This window comes from Cupressus sempervirens, chromosome 7, assembly GCF_028749045.1.
Source record: "Cupressus sempervirens isolate cs-2001-9-10 chromosome 7, ASM2874904v1, whole genome shotgun sequence".
Lineage (NCBI taxonomy): Eukaryota > Viridiplantae > Streptophyta > Pinopsida > Cupressales > Cupressaceae > Cupressus > Cupressus sempervirens.
The window spans coordinates 876878168-876899488 of NC_143124.1; the positions used below are offsets into that span (position 1 = coordinate 876878168).

At 36.3% G+C, this 21321-nt stretch overlaps 1 protein-coding gene across 4 annotated transcripts in view; it reads left to right on the forward strand.

Annotated features, from left to right (window-relative positions):
- Window positions 1-21321, forward strand: part of LOC149550258 (Transducin/WD40 repeat-like superfamily protein) — a 226006-nt gene that overhangs the window by 134783 nt on the left and 69902 nt on the right. For all 4 annotated transcript variants that reach the window (XR_016354185.1, XR_016354186.1, XM_089793350.1 and 1 more), the window contains exon 8: window positions 8301-8378. Coding sequence is in view for 2 of the 4 variants with exons in the window: in XM_089793350.1 (XP_089649476.1) it covers window positions 8301-8378 (78 nt within the window). In the remaining 2 variants the exon portion in view is untranslated. The remainder of the gene's footprint in view (window positions 1-8300; window positions 8379-21321) is intronic.

Here is a 21321-nt window from a genome sequence, read left to right on the forward strand (position 1 = left end):
AGGTGGGCATTAAACAACCCGATCACCATTGCTCCACTTGACAACCAATTAAATCTTGGACAAGCATGAGCTGACTTGGACTTAAACAATTTCTTCCTTTAAATGAGTATAAGATTAAGATATTGAATAATAGTTTATTTTTCTTGCAAGAATTTCTCTCCTCTTCACCCATTTACACTTGGCTCTTCTAGCCTTGAGTGTATCCTAGGAGACTATTGATAATCATGGGATTCTTATTAATCATATTTATTTGTGAGAGTCTTTCTGAATTTAACCACAACTGGTAAATATCAAGTATTAGAGAAATTAGAAGATACCTCAAGTCAAAGATACAACATGTCTTACACAACATAAAAGTGCTATGCATTAACATTGATTGAGCAATCCTTTTCTATGGAATTATAGCAATTTCATCCCTATGGGCATACATCTGATGTATATAGGTAAAGATTTGTCATACATAAAGAAAAAGAGAGCAAAGCCAATGCTTCTCAGATATGCAATCGAGCTTATGCTACTACTACATTCAAAAAATTATGATTATAAAAAGACTAAGTTGCCGGTTTGGTTCCAAGTTCAAAGTTCGAGAGCCAGTTCACAAGTTCGACAAAATTTTGGAAAGGGGTTTGGGTTCGTTTGGGTTTGTTAGTACAAAAACATGTAAAATTTTTAAAAAATAAAAATAAATAAATAAATAAATATATATATATATATATATATATATATATATATATATATATATATATATATATATAATTTTTTTATGAAGCATGAGTTAAAATTACAATGTAGCATAGTAGCATAATCACATTTAAACAACAAAACTTTAAAACACCATAAATAGTTAAACTTGTAATCATAGTGATCATACCATCATATAGTAACATAGTTCAATCAAGTTCAAGCATCATTGTTTCACTTTCGTTGTTTAACTAATGGAATGAAAATCTATTAATATTCTTAGTTTTAAGTTCTTCAGTCTTCATCTTCTTCTTTATATTCATCTTCTTCTTCTCTAGTATTACTTGCACTAAAGCCAATGGGATTAGCAGCAAAATCAATAATGGTATTGACATCAAAGTCATCAAAATCATGAGTTGTAAGCCAAGCAGTGGAAGCATCCAAGTCTGCAATCTCTGCACCTACATCCCACTTCTTTGTCTCTCCCTTCTTTGTATTCTTGACTCTTCTGTGAAAGAAGGTGCAAGTTATGCACAAATACTAGGTTCTCTGCTTTTTTCTATTGCAACCTATTCTGCTTCATCGAGTGAATGGAAGAATAGGTGCTCCAATTTCTTTCTAATGCAAAAGAACTAACAACCTATAAAGACAACATAGGGTAAGCAATTAAAAAAGAATTAATTCAATCTTATAAAAAATTTAAAATCACTTTCTAGTCATGATTCTTTTGAAGATAAAGTGAGCTAATAATTTAAAAATAAAACTTAATTGTGATATAACTTTGATTGCAAGGGGCTGCGGATTTTGGAATTTTTGGCCATGGAGGAACCACCAACCATGAGCATCATTACTTAGACCTCTAGCATTGACAAACTCTATGAACTCATCCATGATTACATCTCATATCATCATCAAGAAATAGTCTTCTAAATGTTGCCTAGTACCCATCAGACACTTCCATGTGGAAACCTTCCTACTAGATTACAATACTGTGAGCTATAGTATTTGGGGGTCAAGGCATAGGCAAGCAAATGTAATGGAGTGGTCATTTTGTTCCATCTTTCAAAAATAATTTTTTGCACTTCTTTGAAAAAGGTCTCTTGCAGATCTTGCTCCTTCTCATTTATAACTTGCTTGATCTTCTCAATCATTGAGTCTATGACATCATAGATCTCTCCAAGGCAAGGCCTATCCATGTTAGTGTACCTAAGCATGCTCATAATTGACTCAGTGATCTTAAGGAGATAGTCCACACGTTCCCACCATGACTCAGCCAATAGCTTATCCTTTATTTTGTTTTCCCTTTCAGTGTTCTTTTGCTTCCATACACTCCAATTGTGGCTGATTACCATATCTTGAAGTGCATCTTTCACTTGCATAAGTTGTCTTAAGACGATTACATGTGATGCAAAACGGGTCTCAACAACCTGACATAAATTAGAGCAAAAAACAACTATTAGATACATATTTTAGAAAAGTATACATTGTGCACAAATAAAATATGAAAAATCAGAAATTGTCAAATATTAAAAATTAAATTACTAACTTGAGTTCAAGTTCATTTACCTTCAATAACTCCAATTTTGAGTAGTTTCTGAAAAGAGATTGAGTCATGTGGTGGTTTGTGACTATCATTTGTATGTCCTCAACCTCTTCATACATTTTTTTGATCCACTCAATTTGGTTCCTAATCTTTTGTAGCATAAGCTTGAGTGAATAGACTGCACAAGGTGTCCAAAAGATATGTTGATATTGTGATTCAACCAACAAACCTACTACTCTACAATTCTTTGCATTGCCCGTTATGACTTGGACAATGTTTCTTGCACCCACTTGTTCAATGGCCTCAATTAGGATATTAGCAATAAATGACCCATCTTTTACTTTGCCCTCACAATCCACCGCTTTCAAAAACATTGCCCCTTGAGGGGACACCACAAGGACATTGATCAAGGGATAGTTCTTGGAATCCTTCTAGCCATTTGAAACAATTATCACCCCTGTCTCAACCTATGAGTCCCTTATGGGCTTCAATTTATCTTCAATCTGTTGGACCTCTTCATCCAATAAGGTGGTGCACACTTTCTCATACCCAGGGCCACAATCCCCTTTTGGAGCATCATTGGCACCCCTCAACATGTTCTTCCAAAATGGAGAGCGGACAACATTAAAGGACAACCATTTGCATACAAGCATCTTCCCACCTTGATGTCAGCAATTTCTCGGCGCTTATTTTGCGAAGCAATTTCTAGTGGCCCCTTTCTTTTGTGTACAAGGGGGACAGATTCAGTGTCAGTGTCCGCTGCGATACTAAAGAAGGGGTGGTCTTGTACTAAAACATCTAGAGGGTGGGGCTGTATTTCCTTTGCTCTTTTACTTTTATTGCTACTGAGTTCTGTTACCCTGCATCATTCTCTCTCTTCTACTGCCTCATGCTCTTCAATATATTTTAACACAATTTGATTTGGTATAGGGGCACCTTTTTTGCTAAGGCATTTCTTGACTCCTCTTCTAGTTTAACCACATAAATGACCTACCACACGATAATAAGAACTATTTCTTTCTACACCACATCTCCGACATTTCCAACAGAATGCACCACCTCTTGGAAGGGGTTTTATAATGTCTACATACTTCCATAGAAGAGAATCAGAGTTGGGTTTCATTCTTTATTTGGTGTTGCCTATTGATGAAGAGGTAAATGACATTCCTTTCCCTATGGCAAGAAATTAGATACATGGTCATAATTTATATGCAAGAAAATGACAAATTTTGGAATAATGGAAAAGAACATATATGAAGATTGGAAGAGAAATCGAAAAATGAAAAAACTAGAACAAAAAAAATAGAAAATGGAATAGGATCTTACCTTTTCTAGCCATTGCAAGCTTGCAAATGTGTATGAATGATGCACAAACACTTGAAGAACACCAACAAATCAATCTTCAAACTCCTCCTTGCACAACTAGATGCTTGCTCAAAAACTTATGTGGTCTCCCTTAAGACAAAATAACTTGTTTAGAAACATAAAATGGCAATGAGAGGGAAAAAAAAAAAATTCATAACAACTTTTAGGTTTTATGGACGCCAAAAAACAATTAAATTTTTGCGCAAAATGCACTTTTCCAGCCGCCTGTAGGGCCCAATTTGTTGCTTGTTCGAAAATATGGAGTTGGTTCGCCCGAGTTCGAACCAGCAGTGCAAAAATCGCATCTTGGTTGAACCAAGTTCGAACTTTCCTAGGTGCGGAGGGGGGAGGTACCTGTGCAACTTAGTAAAAAGAAGTTCTTGCATTGTAAAGACATAGCATAAAATGTGAATAACGTGTGAAAAGATACATGATGTAATAAAAAGAACAATGCAATTTTTGATGCGGTAACATCCACTCTGCATATTATGCCTTCCAACCGTGCAGTTCAGTATTGCAGAAGTAGTGTGGTATTATGGTATTATACTCTTGATTTTCAGACAAAAAGGTGAGAGAATGCTTGATTTATAGAGAAATTGTATGCAAAAATGAGAGAGCATGAGAATGCGCCTTCAGCCACGTGGAAGGAAAATATAGCCTTTTGTGTTCGGTTATAAAGAGCTCGATTATCGGTTACAAGAACTCCATAAATTAAAATTTAAAAACCGATACCAATAAAAGATGGCAATGCTCATTTTTTTGAAGTCATAATAAAGTATATAATTTATATTTTCTCCATGGTTTTAAACAAATACACACACACACACACATAAATGTTATGCCATCATGCTATTGAATTCTATCTATAATTGTACCTACATTTACATAGATCTATATGCGTGTCTAATTTTGAGAGTATGTATAACTTCCTTTTATCATTATATTCTCTCTAGATACACACGCATATATTTATCTATACATATAAGTGCAATTCAGAGACATCATCAGAGTATCATAGTGGCATCATGTGTATATATATATATAATAATATTAAGTTTATAATGTTGAGCACATTCACAGTCTTAAAAATGAAAGAGAGGTAATAGTTTTTTGCATGATATTGAAGGTTTAATATTTCTCTTGTTATAAAAATTGACCAAGTAGCTCATGATTGTCCAAGTTCTTCTTTGTTGCCTAATTGTAAAATCGTTCATCAAGGTTGTTAGAGCCCATACCTGATGGTCTAATGAGGGACTAAATTGATGCTCAATTTCCTAGAATCTCGTTTAGCAATCTTCCCCCCCTTTCACCAGCTTTTGCAACCAAAAATGCATATTCCACAATAATAACACGTTCCTCCAATTTAAATTGAAATATCAAAAAAAATAAATAAATGATAACTGTCACAATGGTTAACTACCACTAACCTTTATCTTAAAATATAAGCATTCATTTTTGTCGAAATAACAACAATCAACTAACAAGTCACTTTCTCATGAATCAATTCAGTTATTCATAACTTCTATTTCGTATGATCATGATATCAGAGAGTTTCTAACCAACTATTACATCGGCTATAATATTGTTTTAAAAGATCAAAAATTTGAGATGTAACACTAGACCCTTGTATCATGCTTCGTTATGCCTACAAAGTGGTATTTCAAGCGGTTTATGCATCCATAAATTATTTTTTCACACTTGATGCAAATTACACTATTATGTTCGGGTCCTTCAAAGCATACTTCCAAGGCCTATCTCTAGCCCCTTTAGGATGTGTATCTACATATCTAGATGGATGTGTCTTTTGACACACTAACAAATGCTAAAGCTGCCCCAATTGTAGAAGAATCTCTATTTGCCATTATTAATCAATTATCAACCTACACATACAAATTGAAACCATATGTTAATATTTTAATTAAAATGTTAGCAAACAAACTAAATTAGTTTAAATAATTTTAAACATAGTTGAAACTTAAAACAATGTCGTAAGAGTTTGAAGTTTTTAGGACTTTTGCTTTGAGTTCATTCTTGAACTCGGAAATGCATATGTTTCATGGATGGTGGGCAGAGATAGAACCTCCAAACTGTTCACAATTTTCATGAAAATCTTAGGAGGTCCTAAGAATGCTCACTCACCATAGTAGAATGTCTCTTAGAAATGTCCCTAAAAGGGGACCCCAAGGCAATGCCAAGGTGTCCCCAAAACCCTTTTGATTTTGTAATTCCTTAGTGGTTTGCAAAGCTTGTAACTTGAAAAAAGTACTATCCATCCAATTTCATGAGATTACCCAACCAATTCTATGAGATTTGGTGAATTAATTGCACGTAGAAGTGATTGGTTTAGATGGTGCAGAAACCAACATCGAGAGATGAGAACATTATGCCATTAAAACAATTGTGAAAGCAATGAAAGTTTTTAGACAACTAACAAAGTGAATTACAAAAGATATTGTTGTTGAGATAGTCACAACTTGGCTTATGGCAATAAGACTGTTGCAGAAGGTATCACGCTGACATATTGGGGATTATAACTTATTGATTGCATATATATTAGCAATGGTAATTGTACTGTCCTAAAAAGTTAACACCTATAATTGGTTGCTATATTAGGCCCCATTTTAGTGATTTGAGTGTTTGATGTTCATTATACTTGTTCTTGGATGCTTGTTCTTGGTAGCTTGATGTTCATTTAGCAGTTTGCATGTAGGCACTATCATTGACATTCTACTAGAAATAGAAGTGGTGGATTTCTTTTGGATACGTGAACCACAAAGAGAACCCACTATGCTTTGAACTGTCTCTTCATTTGATTCAAGATTGAAGAGAGCACCTTGGAAAAAACTATGGATATCTTTGCCCTATCCCATTGCAATTTTCTCTCTCTTTTGAAGCTGCAAGTAGGGTATTTATTTCTATTTTTATTTTGTAGATGGTCCTTGGAGGAAAATCCTTAGCAGCATGATAAGTAATGCCTGCAAGATGGTATTCGAGGTGGTTTGTGCCTTCACAATATGTTTTTTCACATCTGATGCAAAAGTATATCTAGGTAGAGTTTGTAGCTCTTGCAAGACAAGGGAATGATGGTGTTGGCACTAATTGTGTAGGATAATTCATTGTGGCAAATACATAAGCTTTTGCACCTAGCTCTTGCAAGACAAGGAAATGATGGTGTTGGCACTAATTGAGCGGACCTTGAGGTTAAGTTAGGTGCAAAAGCTTATGTATTTGCCACAATGAATTATCCTCCACATACAAAGTGAAAGTACAAATTATTATTTTTTATTAAAAAATTAAAAAATGACCTAAATTTGTTTACAACAATATAGACTTGTTTGAAGCAGATAAAGATTTGGAACCTTTAATTAAAAAAGATTTTATTAATAGGGGTAAACTGGGTATTAATAATAATTAAAAAATAGTGAAAAATAATTAAAAAATTAGAATATTTGACAAAATAGGGCGAGGAACCTTGTTATGGGATTTAATTCTATTTAAACTACTTAGTATTAGCATTGATGATGTTTTTGAACCTACAGAAAACAAAAAATGAAGTCAAATCTTCATGAAACAAAGAGCCTTTGAAATTCACTAAAAGAAGTTAATCTAATCTTCTCTCCTTGATGCCAATCATTTGAAATGTTACGCTTAATGGTTGGGAGGGTTTGGTTACCTTGGACAAAATAAACAAAGACCAAAATTGAAAATAAAATGCCCTTTTGTTGGCTTAGGTTTAAAATTCTGAGCAGTCGAGTTTTGGCCAAAAATTCGATGTTGGCAGAAAAACTTGTCATGCAGACAACTCAACGAGTTCTCATTGACTCAACAAGTAGTCTAATTATGTGACACACTATGTTGTTGGGTTTCTCTTTTGTCAATTGAAGCTGATATTAGGCAAACATTTTTTTTTGTACAATTAATAGTATGCGTTGAAGCTTGAGTTTTCATTTCTGGCATGATTATGTGAAAGGTCATTATTTTGAGAAGTTTACAAAAAGACATTTCAAATACACAGGAAATTTGTGTGGTCCTCATCAAGTCATGTTATTTTATGTACCAATATATGTCCTCAAATGATTTCCTATTTTTGATGTGACTTGTTTTGATGGCTATTTGATTCAAGCTTTAGTTTTGGAAATTGCATTTAATTAACTTATTTAGTAAGAAAAGGACTGTAAATTTCCAACTGCTATCTCAACTTTTGAAACTCATTCAATGAATGACTCCTCATTCTTAATGTATTTGATTGTAGCTACCACCCAAATTTACAGCTATGATTATTATGTAATTTTGTAGGAGACATCTTTGAACTAGATTTATATAATATTAAGTATTTATAGATGCTTGATGATTGGAATATTATTTGAAGAGATTAATGGTTGGTTAAAAGAATGAAATTGATGGCTTGAAATAGTATAGAAAATTGTGATGTATATTAGGTAGTAGATTAGTAATGAAGATTAATAGTTCATGCATAGTGTTCGAAAATCATATGATGTTTACTTTATATTGCAATCCTACATAATTTATCTAAAATTGGGTCAATCATTTAGAAACAGAGTAATCCACAGATAAAAAATCTAGTTTAGCTGTGATGAAGCATTTGGTATGCCAACAACTTTGGGAGATAATTCAAGAGTTGGACTTCTTTCGATATTGTCATATTTTAGCTTTTGGATTTCATTAATATTAAATTAGTTTCATGGTGCAGTTATTTCTGGGGGACTTGATTCAAGAATTTTGACATGGGATTTCTCAAGAGGAAGGGTGCACAAGATGATAGATCTGGGTATGTAAAATATCTTCCTGCTTTCCGAATATTTCAAGTAATCTAGGAGGATGTCCTAGTTTCAAATTGTTCTCTGTGACAGTATATTCTTTGAAAGTGCTAAATAGTGACTTTTAGTGAATAACTCTATATGAAGAAAAAGGACACATTAAGATTGACACGTAGAAAATTTATTTGTATGTAGTAATAGAATCTTTTCCCAGTAGATTTGTTGTGAATTACACAGAGAATCACATGCAATACCTTTCCAAACACCTTCCCAGGACAAGATTTTGCAGTAAATATAAAGACTTAGGTGATATTGAGGCTTAGAACAAATTCAAATGGTAGAGGCATTCTCTACTATATAGTTCCATTTATTTAATGGATACATGTCGAACCTTAGAAGCATTCATTCTCTAATTTCTAAGAACTTTCAAAAGATTTAGGAAATAAAATTAGTTGTTAATCATGCATTACCTAGGCATCCTAAAGACCTAAGTTACCGATTTTGGTTCTGATGCTGGTGCAGGTGCAGGGTGTTGATGAGTGGATGCACACATTTCTTCTTGTTGGGGATTTTGGATGCATTTGTGTCCATACATACATACATACATATATAAAAGTTGTTAACTATAATTTATGTATGCAAAGAAATACAAGAAATATACAAAAATAAACCATTCATTGAATCATTATCATAATTGTAAGAATTTGGCTTACACCAGAATTCACCTAAGAACTAAAGAACTCAACACAAGCACACAGTAGACCAAAATAAACAGAGTATGATCAGAATGGCGATATTCATTCAATATGTCAGCTTACTATTCAAAAGCATGTACATACACACTAGGAGTGCCTGTATATAAAGGCGTCTCAGGGAGCACCTAGAATGTCTCTAGAAACAACTAGGAGATAAGACAACTAAGCACCTTATCCAACATTGTAGATGAATGGATAAGAATGATGAAGTATCATATGTGTGTAGAAAATTCCTGTGTTGTAGACAACATGTGCTTAAAAGAGGTGCGGACCCCTGTGATGTCATCATGACAACTCACAAGAGTGCACATACTCCTAGGTGACTAATAAATAAATATTAATATAATGCATTAACCTAAGTAAACTTAAGTAACTGTAATAAGTAAAATACTTATTTACATCAACACCCCCCCTTAAGTGCAACTTAGGGGAATGCCCTTAAGCTTACGAAATCTAAGATGAAATGCATAATGGGCCCCGACTACTAGGCCATGTTAGGTACCCATGTACATAAGGAAGAGAGACAGGATAGGCTCCCCCCCCCCCCCCCCCCCCAAAGAAGAATGCCGAATAGTGATTGCTCCGATGAAGAAGCTGATCCAAGACTGCAGAATGGTGTTCCTCCCCTTAGGAAGAAACAATGCCAAGGGTACAAATGAGATGCTTCCGCTGTGTGTGGAAAGAATCTCATGGATAAGTGATGTCTCTGAAACTTGCTCAACTGGCTGAAGAACCTGTCCCAAAGAACTGCTTGTCTCTGCAATTGATGAAGAACCGTGCTGCAACTGTAGATCATAAGTATCCATAATCACTTCAACCTGTAAGGATCGATCATGTAGAGAATGAACAAGAGATTCGGATGGAACCCTCATGACAACTGAAGAAGGTACTTCTGCATCAAGAAGAAGAGGCAAATCATCAATACTATCCCCCAAATCTGTCACCGAACCTGTAGCTGGAAGACTGGATGTACCCTGCTATCCTGGACCTATCACTGTGGCGATGTATGCATGCAGACTGAACTGATGAAGTGACCTCTCACTGCAACTGTCAATAGAACTCCACATGTTTGAGTCTGTTGAAGTACTATCGCTGGTGTCACTATCAGTTTCCACACTGTATGATGTGCGGAGAGGAGTAGAGGACAAGCTTGGTGAACTTTCCTCAAAGTATACATCCTTCTCCACAAAGATTTGATGTGTCTTAGGATCTAGAAGTCTATATGCCTTTACACTGTCTTCATAACCAATGAAAGTACAAGGCCGAGATGACTGTGCCTTGCATCTCCTGGAAGATGTGTTTGCCCATGCAGGACAACCGAAGACTCTGAAGTGTGTCACAATAGGTTTTCTGTCGTGCCATGTCTCAAAAGGAGTTTTTCTATCTAAGGCTGGATGAGGAGAATGATTAAGAATGTGAGTGGCACTAGAGATTGCTTCGACTTCTAATAATGGATCTAGAGACTTGGCATGAATCATGCAACTTGCCATAGACTTAAAAGTTCGGATCCTCAATGCTGCAACGTCTGTCTTATGCGGATTGAATGCTGGTGGAGTCTGAAGATCAATTCTCTCATGTCTACAAAAGTCCATAAGTCTTCTGTTCACATACATGCTTCCATTATCCATTCAGAGTATTTTGATGGCTTTCCTAGATTTCCGTTCTACATAAGTCTTGAAGTCTAGAAACTTGTCCAACACTTCATTCTTGTTATGAAGAAAGTAAACCCAAGTAAACCTTGAAAAGTCATCAACGAAGGTAAGTATGTAGCGACCCTGGCTGAATGCAAAAGGACCTGCTAATTACAAGTGAACCATCTGTAGAACACCTATTGTTCTTGAAGACTTCCCTCTCTGTAACTTCCCCTTTGGATGCATATCTACTGAATCTGTTGAACATTCACCGTTAGAAAAGTTGATTTGAGGTAGACCTTTGACCATTTGATATGCGCAAAGTTGCTGAAGGTAGCGGAAGTCAAGATGACCATACCGCTCATGCCATAATTGCATGTTTGAATCGGATTGTGTTAACAATGCCTTTGAAGGAGACTTGGGCACAAAATGAGAGAAAGAGTACAAACTCTTGTTATGATTCACTTTCCCCACTGCAACCAAGGAATCGTCTTTAAGACTGTGCACCTTTACTGAGTCTGGAAGGAACTCAACTCTATGTCCATCTCCGAGGTGAGTGATTTGGTAGATTGATAGAAGATTAGAACTTAGGTAGGTTTGGAACATAGAGAACATCTTGAAACTCTTCATTTTCCATCTCCACGTTTCCTTTTCCTTCAACTTCCATTTTACTATCATTCCCCATGAAGATGTGCAGTACCCTTGATTGCTTCATTGAAGAAAAATCTTCCTTTGAAGAACCCATGTGATATGAGGCACCAGAGTCAAATATCTATTCCTTTGAAGAGTTTGCATTTGCCATGAATGCTTGCCCTTCGCCCTTTGAATCTGATGAAGATTCCTTCTCCTTGTAAGCATTAGGCAAGGGAACATTATGTCTCTTCATGATGTTGGTCAACTCATCAATCTTCTTGAGATATCACTCATGCTCTTCATGACTTGATTTTTTGCAATAAGTGCACTTCTTTTTCTCCTTATTGTCCCCCTTTTTGTTGGAATTTGAAGACTTGCCTTGTTGATTGGATTGAGGTGTTGTTTTTTCTGCATCCTTAGATTTGCTCTTCCATTTCTTCTTACCCTTTCCTTTATTTGAAGATTGTCCAGCTGAATTTTGAGAACCCTCATTGGCTACCAATGCGTTAGACTGAGGTGATTTGAGAATCCCCATTGATTTCAACTTCTTTTCTTCATCATCCAACAGTTTAGTATATTCATCAAAAATGACTTTCTTGTAAGTAGACCCTAAGGTAGTCTTTGAGGTGTTAAAAGAAGATACAAATGTGGAATACTCCGATGGCAACTTGTCATGAATGAGATATATTAGTTCTTCATCTTGATAGAACTTCCACAATCAGTAAGCTTCGTCCTTAGTTCATTCACCTTGATGATGAAATCCTGTATGGAGTCATATGACTTAGGATCTAAGGAGACAAACTCATCTTCAATTTTGAAAACATCCTCTTCAAACACTTTACCATAAAGGCTTTCGAGGGTATCCTAAGCTTCCTTGGATGTAGAACACTTCTTGATTTGATATATGAGCTTATCATCAACCCCCAAACATATATCACCTAGGGCTTTCCTATCCATTGCTACCCAAGCTGAAATATCACTATCTGAAACTTTATCACCTGCTGGTTTAGGAAGAGTACCATCTACATATTGTGAAACTCCATTATGCATTAAGTGATACCACATTTTTATTGACCACGTAGCATAGTTATGAGGAGTTAATTTAGGAAACTTAAAGTTGCCCATAATGCAGAAAATGAAAGAAATGTGCAAAAAAGAAAGAACACAACACCAAGAACACCCCTCCTTTTCACTAAATCAAGAAACCCCCCCCAAAATAGATGCTTTGGGCACTTTATCAGTAGTGCGATTACAATGGGCCACTTGCCAATTTTGGCCTTCGTGGACTTCTGATTTTGCTTGTTACAACCTCTATAAGGATTACAAATCTGGAACTTTACAATGCGCTACAATTCTGAAGCATTACAAAGCAAAAAAAGACCCTATTGTTGAAAGTGACACTTTTGTCCACACAACCCTACAATTTGATACCAGATCTGGAAAGTAGACGAAAAATAATGCACTTTCAAAAAAAAGGAACCTATTTTCGACTCCAAATGTGCTCGTATGGAGCGTTTGAAGTTGCAAAATGTAGGATTATGCAGGTAGTCGCCAAAAAATGCAATTTCTGAACAATCTGAGCACCAAAAATAGAAAATAGCTGCACCACTGAAAAGTTTAGGAAATTCTACCTAATTTCAAAACAATCGCACCTGATTTGGAGTTCGGATGTTTGAGTTATGGCCTCCCGAAGTCAGATTACAAAAACAAAAATCAATCTGGAGAGGGGTTGCATCAACGAATGAAGGGGTTAAATTTGACGGTCATATGGTCGTCGCAGCAGTTGAGATTTGGCCAGAAATGATGTCCAGACGGGCATCAAATTTAATGCATCAAAATGATGATGTCAGCAATGCGCAGGCTTGTGATGATGTCAGCGGTATGGAATGTATGGACCGTACAGATATGGATGACGTCTCCTGCTGACGTAGGCGTACGGTCGACTGATTGGTCGCTGTGCTATCTGATTATTAAGCTGCTGACTGAATATATAGGGTGGTAGATGATGTGGAGTACATCCATGTGGTGGATTTTAATTGATCCACATGTTCTCTGTTTGCGGAAATTGGGAAGCCACGTGGCAGAACCGTAGGAAGCCGCGTGTCTTGGAAGATCCAGCGGACGGGAGACTGTGGATCACCGGTTTTTATTTATGCGATGCTAGAATATTCCCTAAGCGGTGGTCGGGATCCTTGTTGACGTTGCCAGGAAATCCTTTAAACAACGGTCTTCGCGAAATGCAAAAATGGGGCCAGAATGCAATTTTTCATAGCCGATCACCGTGCTAGACTTTTCTTGCGGTAGCCGGATTCTCAATAGTGATGCCGGTTTTACTGCTGGTCGCCGAAGGTTAATTTTATAAATCCCACATTGATGGGATAAGCGTAGTCTGCACTTTTTAAAATGAAACTGCCGCAAATACCAAACAAAGTTGAAATACCGGATTTTGGAGGGTCTCAGCCGGATGTTGGGCTTGGGCCGCTGGGCCAATGCTCGCCAGATGTATTGATATGACTGGACTTTGTGTGGCCAGCCGAGAGCTATGACCAATGCCGATGCCAGAATTTTTAGGGGTGTACGGCTCGGCGATAATGCCCAAAAAAATGCAGAGATGCCCCTCGTTTAATAACCCTGCAAATAATAAATATTCCGAAAATATAGAGCCAAGCCAGGGTGTCACTGCCTAATTCAGCCAAAAAAAAAAAAATTTCTCTGCACGAGTAATTCGAAAATAAAATTCGAAAAAAAAATGCCCAGAATTGCAGAGATAACAATAATGTAGATCTGAAAATACAATAATCAGATCAATGAAACGATCATACCCGAATTGCAAATTGGGGCCTCCGGGTTCCGATTTGCAAAATTTTTCTGCCTCACGATCAACTTTCACCCAATATAGGCAAATTTATAGTCAATCTTCATCGAATCGATGCTCTGGATGCAACGGTGAGGTCAGATTTGGCTCTAGACGCTCCCAATTTCTGCGGATCCTCCGGATTTGTGTCGAGGCGTTGAAGCATGAACGGTCTCGAACGGCTATGTGTAGAGAATCTTCCCGAGGTTTGATACCATGTAAGAATTTGGCTTAGGCCAGAATTCACCCAAGAACTAAAGAACTCAACACAAGCACACAGTAGACCAAAATAGACAGAGTATGATCAGAATGACAATATTCATTCAATATTCCAGCTTACTATTCAGAAGCATGTACATACACACTAGGAGTGCCTATATATAAAGGCCTCTCAAGAAGCACCTAGAATGTTTCTAGAAACAACTAGGAGATAAGATAACTAAGCACCTTATCCAACATTCTAGATGAATGGATAAGAATGACAAAGTGTCATATGTGTGTAGAAGATTACTGTGTTGTAGACAACATGTGTTTAAAAGAGGTGCGGACCCTTGTGATGTCATCATGACAACTCACAAGAGTGCACATACTCCTAGGTGACTAATAAATAAATATTAATATAATGCATTAACCTAAGTAAAATTAAGTAACTGTAATAAGTAAAATACTTATTTACACCAACAATAATCAAATTGAAACAACAGTAATGTCTAATTAGTAAATTACTCAAGTTCAAAATTCCAATGCAATTCGAATTACAAAGTCAAAACATAGTTCATGGTTCAATGTTCATTAATCAAGAGTCAAGGCTCATGATTCACAAATCACATTCAGTCATTCATAATCATAAGGATTCTCAAAAAAATCCACATTCTCATCATCTCCTGCTGCTGCAGCACTTGCAAGTTCATTTGAATCATGCACGGTTCCAATTGTGCTAGATGCACGTGCTATGATGTTATCAACATCATCATCTGTCATCACAGTAAGATCCCGAAGTGTTGCATCCAAGTTTGCACATTTAGTGGCTACATCCCAAAGCTTGGTTGACCCTTCCTTATACCCATCCTCACGTGACAAAAGACACAAGTTAGTATGTATATAAACCAAGTCCTAAACTTTCTTGAGCCCAACTGGTTGCACTTCGCTAAATGGATATAGGAGTATGTACTCCAATTCCATTCAGCAAAAGAAGAACTTGCAACCTGAATAGTGTTCATAAAAAACTAAAATTAAACATACACATGAAAAGCAAATTAGAGAATGTTAAACACTAAAGTGTAGAATACAATTGCTAAATAAACAAATAAATGAAAACTTACTTGTGAGAGAATCATAATTGCAAGAGGTTGTAGATGCTTGAATGGTTGACCATACATGTACCACCATGTGTTAGCTTCCATGTCATTTTGGTCCTTTATTGCATATGGAGTAAGTTTTGATCTTGAAACAAATAAGCCAAATTCTTGCCTCACCTTTTTGTGCATTTCATCATCTGGGAAGAGTATTGCAAATGCAATGTAGCACCTAGTAGCAACTTCTTCATTTGCATATGGTGCAATTCTATCTGGCATAGCAGGTATTTCCTGGCTATAGTACCTTGGAGATAAGGCATATGCAAGGAGGTGCAATGGGGTAGTCATCCTCTCCCAATGATGATGGATGATATCCTCCACCTTTTTGCACAAGGCTTCACATTTTGTGGGGTTAGTTTCATGTTCTTGTATGGAAAGCTTTACCTTCTCTACCATGGTGTCCATATCATCGCACACATCCCCCAAGCGAGGTGTATTTGTATCAGCAAAGTGTAGCATAGTTATGATAGGCTTGGTGAAATTCAATACAAATTGTACACGAGCCCACCAATGCTCATCCAAGATCATACCCTTGACCTTCAAGGCTCTATCTGAATTTGAAGCCTAACATATAGCCCATTGGTTACAAATAACCATTTCGTCCAATGCTGATTGCACCTTGAGGAATCGTTTCAAAACAATAGTATGAGATGCAGATCTAGTCTCAACAACCTATAAGAAAGTTGACAATATGACATCAAATATAAAACAAAGTTATAAACAAGAAATTTGGTAATTGAACATGAATATAAAACTTATTCAAAATAAATAAATAAATGAAACTAAGTAATTACAATTTTAAATCTACCTTCAACAACTCCAACTTGGAGAATGATCTGAATATAGATTGTGACATGTGGTTGGTCACAAACATTTGTATCTCCTCTCCCTCTTGGTATATTTGCTTAACCCAATCTATTTAGGTGCCAATATGTTGCATGAACAAGTTGAGAGAGTGTACGGTGCATGGTGTCCAAAAAATATGGTCGTATCGAGACTCAACCAAAGCACCTACACCCCTGCAATTTGTGGCATTATCTATGACCACCTGGACCACATTCTCACTACCCACCATCTCTATTGCCTCAATGAGAATTCTAGAAATGAATTGTGAATCCTTAACTTGTCCTTCGCAATCAATAGCCCTCAAAAACATTGCCCCTTTGGGGTACATTGCAATCACATTTATTAATGGTTGGGTTTTTGCGTCTTTCCATCCATCAGACACAATAGTTATGCCAAAAGTTTTCCAAGATGTCCTAATTGGTTGAAGAGCTTTGTCTATAGAAATCTTTTCTTTTTGCAAACGAGTAGTACGGACCTTTTCAAACCTGCGGGTAATGTAATCAGCTGGTGCTCTAAGGATGGTTGCAACCATTTCCTTCCAATATGGCAATCTTACCAAATTGAAAGGAAGACCATTGGTATAAGGGCAACGTGCAATTGCTTCATCGGCAATCTCTTTTGCCTCCATTTTGAATGCTTGATCCAACGGACCTCTTTGGTGGATAATAACTTCTACTTCATCATCTTCCTCTCCCACTTCCAAGAATGAATGTTTGGAGGATGCAACATGATCAGTGGGCACATTCACTTTGCTCTTTGTAGATGAAGGTTTGTACAAACTTGTTTTTGATTTGCTCACTAAACGATCAATAGCCTTTTGTTTTTTTATGAATCTGCCTAACTATGCATCGCTCAACCTTTTTCCATCTTTACTTCCCTTGCACAATGCTATTCCTTTACTAGTAGGGCCCATAAAATGAGCTTTGACCCGAGCATATGAGTTGTTGAATGGTTTACTATGACATACACTGCATCTTAAAATATATGATCCACCTCTGGAAACCTGCGATGATCTTGTGGTGTGTCTCCATAATGGAGATGCCACATCAATATTGAAGTTATCACTTCGTTCTTGCCCTGTTGCTGAACTTTGACTAGTAGTAGTGGCCATTCTTGCACAATAGAAACTATGAATCTAATAAGAAAATAGAAAAAATTAACTTGGAAATGTTTAGAAAAACTATGAACATGAAACATACAAGTGCAAATATACAATACAAAAGTACTAAAAAAAGATGGCTATACTTATTCCTTCATTTCTTCGAAAAAAAAAAAAGAAATCTTGAAAAAATTCTTCTAAAACTTGAAAAATTCATGAAAATCTAAAAAAATCACTAAAAACGCTCATGAAATGGATCAAATGCTTACCTTAGATGCGTAATCGTCCTTTGTGGAAGCTCAATCGACACCCTACGAATGATCCTCCTCAAAACTAATGACTTTGCTTTCAGAATGCCACAATGGAGACCAAATGAGAAGAGAGCCCAGCTGCAAACAAAATGGGAAGAATGGGCAATGAATGGCCTCTTTTAGGGCCGTTTTAGCATTGTGAGGCAAATAGGAGAAAAAAATATAATAAAAAAAATATTAAGCTCATGTTTTATTAAGTCACTTAAGTGACTGGTCGCTCAAAGCATCCAGATGCTCACGGGATGCGGTCGGATGCTTTCCCAAGCACCCCACACGCATCCGCAGGAGAAGGAAGTGCTTCCTAGAAGCATCCCCCACGCACTAGAACGCATCAACATCTGCATCACGCTCTATCCTAGACGCATCGGTAACTTAGCTAAAGACTATAGAAGGGTAAGCATAAACAATGTTAAAAGATAAATCCTTTTGCCATCTCTTATAAATACTTGAGTATGAGAAACAACTCGATATGAACAATTAATACATTATCGAATAACCGATATTATAAGACATAATAATAGACATTGTATGCTCACTACAAATACTGTGATTATGATCTGTTAGCCTCTTCTGAGGTGACTTTCTATATCTTCAAGATTGTCTGTAGAATTGAGTTAATAGTGAAATTTTTTTTCACATTATTCACTTGAATTTCCTTAAAGTACATGTTTATCAATTTTATTAGGTGATGATGTATATGTGTTTATGACCCATCATCCTCTTTGGAGGTGGTTTTCTAAATTTTCAAAGTCGTCGTGCTGATTAAATTTAAGAGTGTTGCTCTAGAATTGAGTTAAAGAGTTTTAACTGATCTTTCACGTAATTTATTAACTCAAGTTTTGTAAGAGTAGAGATGTTTTATTTGATGTGGGGATGACATTGTGATTAGAAACAAAACCAATTGGGCTGAGTTCATTTAAGAGTTTTTGTACAATTATGGAAGCTTTATTTGCTTGTAATAACTGTTGTTGGTTATGGCTCAAACAAACTCCAATTCAAAACTAAACTAGGTTTGACTTTTTGTCAAACACTTGGCAAACAATCTCTAATGATAAGTCATCCATGAAATTGAATTTATTGCTTTGCATTTTAAAGCCATAGACTGAATTTTCAGAATATTAATTTAGAAGTGATAACTTTTGCAAAATAACACAACTCGCAGAATTTCTAGAATTTTATTTGCCAATGGAAAAATAACTAAATTTGACAATACTTGGATACAACCAAATTCAATTTGCAATAACATTGGAACCTGGTTATTATTTGTTGCATCCAGTATGGGCGTTGTGAGCCAGTTCTTAATAGAAATACCACATGAAGTAATGCCTAAGTGTATGCGATAGGTGGATGTGACCCTTGAAATGCCAGATGTCTGCCTTAATGCAAAACGCAGCCCAATGCACCAAATTGCAGGCCCATAGTGGAATCCATTGGTCCCTAAAATGAATCCGCAGACCTAAATATGAAGTGCGGCCCTAATAGGATCTGACACATGCCTTTCCAAATGCCCACACACTGTAATAACCCCAATAGGGTATAACTTCTTCAAACACCAAAAATCTTTATACTTTAGTGGTTTGACATTTCGTCAAACACTTTGCAAGCAAGCTCTGATACCACTGTTATAACTCCAATAGGTTATAACTTCATCAAACACCAAAAATCTTTATACTTCAGTGGTTTAACATTTCATCAAACACTTTGCAAGCAAGCTCTGATACCACTGTAATAACCCTCCTCAAATCTGCTCTCAAAAAATGCTGATGAAGGCTCAAGGAATTTCATCAAACAATTCACATGCAAGGGATGTATGACTGATATAGTATTTCAGCTGGCTTTAAATGACTCTTTTTACAATTTTGCATCAATGAGAATCTTGTGCTAGAAGACTATAATGGACTACACAATGACCTAACATGAGTGTGCTACTAATTTTGACAATATTCAGTGCATATATATGATCTAAGAATGAGAAATGAACACCTACAGCCAACTGACATTTTTACAAACAGTTGGTATGCAAACTAACTCGCTGATAAATAATGATATTAAATTGCTTAAATGACACCAGCAACTATTATCTTCTTAATTGCAATGAAAAAATACAATGCTCATGAAATATGGCCAAGACTTTGGCATTTGCATGGATTACAAAATGATAATGCTGGTATAATGCACACTTACAGCTGAAACTTATAACACCCTAAAAAAACAATACTAATAAAGGAACCTCGTTGTAGATGGCTGTAATAATTTTCTTCAATGTTGCCCCTTCTGTTTTGCTTTTCCGATTTGCTTTTTCGAATTGCTTTTTCGGCCTGCTTTTTCGGTTCCGCTTTTTCGGATTGCTTTTTTCGGCTTGATTTTTCGGTTCCGCTTTTTTGGGCTGCTTTTTCGTATCTGCTTTTTTCATACTGCTACCCTATTGAATCTCAAGACCATATCTTTCAATGGCGTCAAGATTTTCAGCTTGAAGGGATTTCGTCCTTAAAACTATTGAAACATGATCTCCAGAAAATTTTCCAATTTATTTGATTTTCCCAAGCATGCTTAAAAGAAGCTCTTTCCATTTCTTTTATAGTGTTCTCACAAGAGCTCCGTCCTTCATTTTCTCAATGTGGGATAAAACATAACTCCTTTTATGTAACTTATGTCTCCAATGTGTTATAAAATAAAGGGGACTCTTTTAATTTAAATATTTCCCACAAACTATAGTCTATGCATTAATAAAGTTAAATATTTAAATTTAACTTTATAAAATAGCTTTATCAATGCATAACAAATCTTATCAATGATAAACAAGTCTTCTTGTCGATTTTAAACAATTACTATCGACATATCGCTGCCCCTGGATGTCCGACCATGTCCAAGATAACTTACTATAAATAGTATGTATGCCCAAAGTTGCCTCAAAACCCCTCAGAAAGACTTGCAACTGAAACTATTTAGGCCAAATGGCCTCTAAGCCCCTTTAATGTCCTGGTTAGCCTACAGGACCGTGGGGAAATAGGCTAACGACAACATCATGCTATGAATGCTAAAAAGGGGACATTACAGTCCGCCCTTCCCAAAATTGCTTGTCCCCATGCAATGGCCGAACAACAACCCAATCAATCCACCTGGATCCCAAATGTAGTCATGAACTATATTGTTGTCAGTCAACATAGGCTCCTGCAACAACCTGTGAAAATTAACCAAGAGGAATCCATAAATGAATCGTGAATCACGGTGCAACTGAACTCCAAATCCACTACTGCTACAGTCAGGAACCCACGAGGCACAAACTCTCAAAATATTAGACCCCAAGTAGAGTAGATCACCCAAACTGTCAACATAATAAACACCATCCACACAACCCACCGTGTTATGTGGAATGCACACTCCAACTCTACTACAATAGTGACCACTCCCACATGAAACTGCACCAAATATAGAGAATCCACACACTGTACATCTGCTGCAGTTAACAC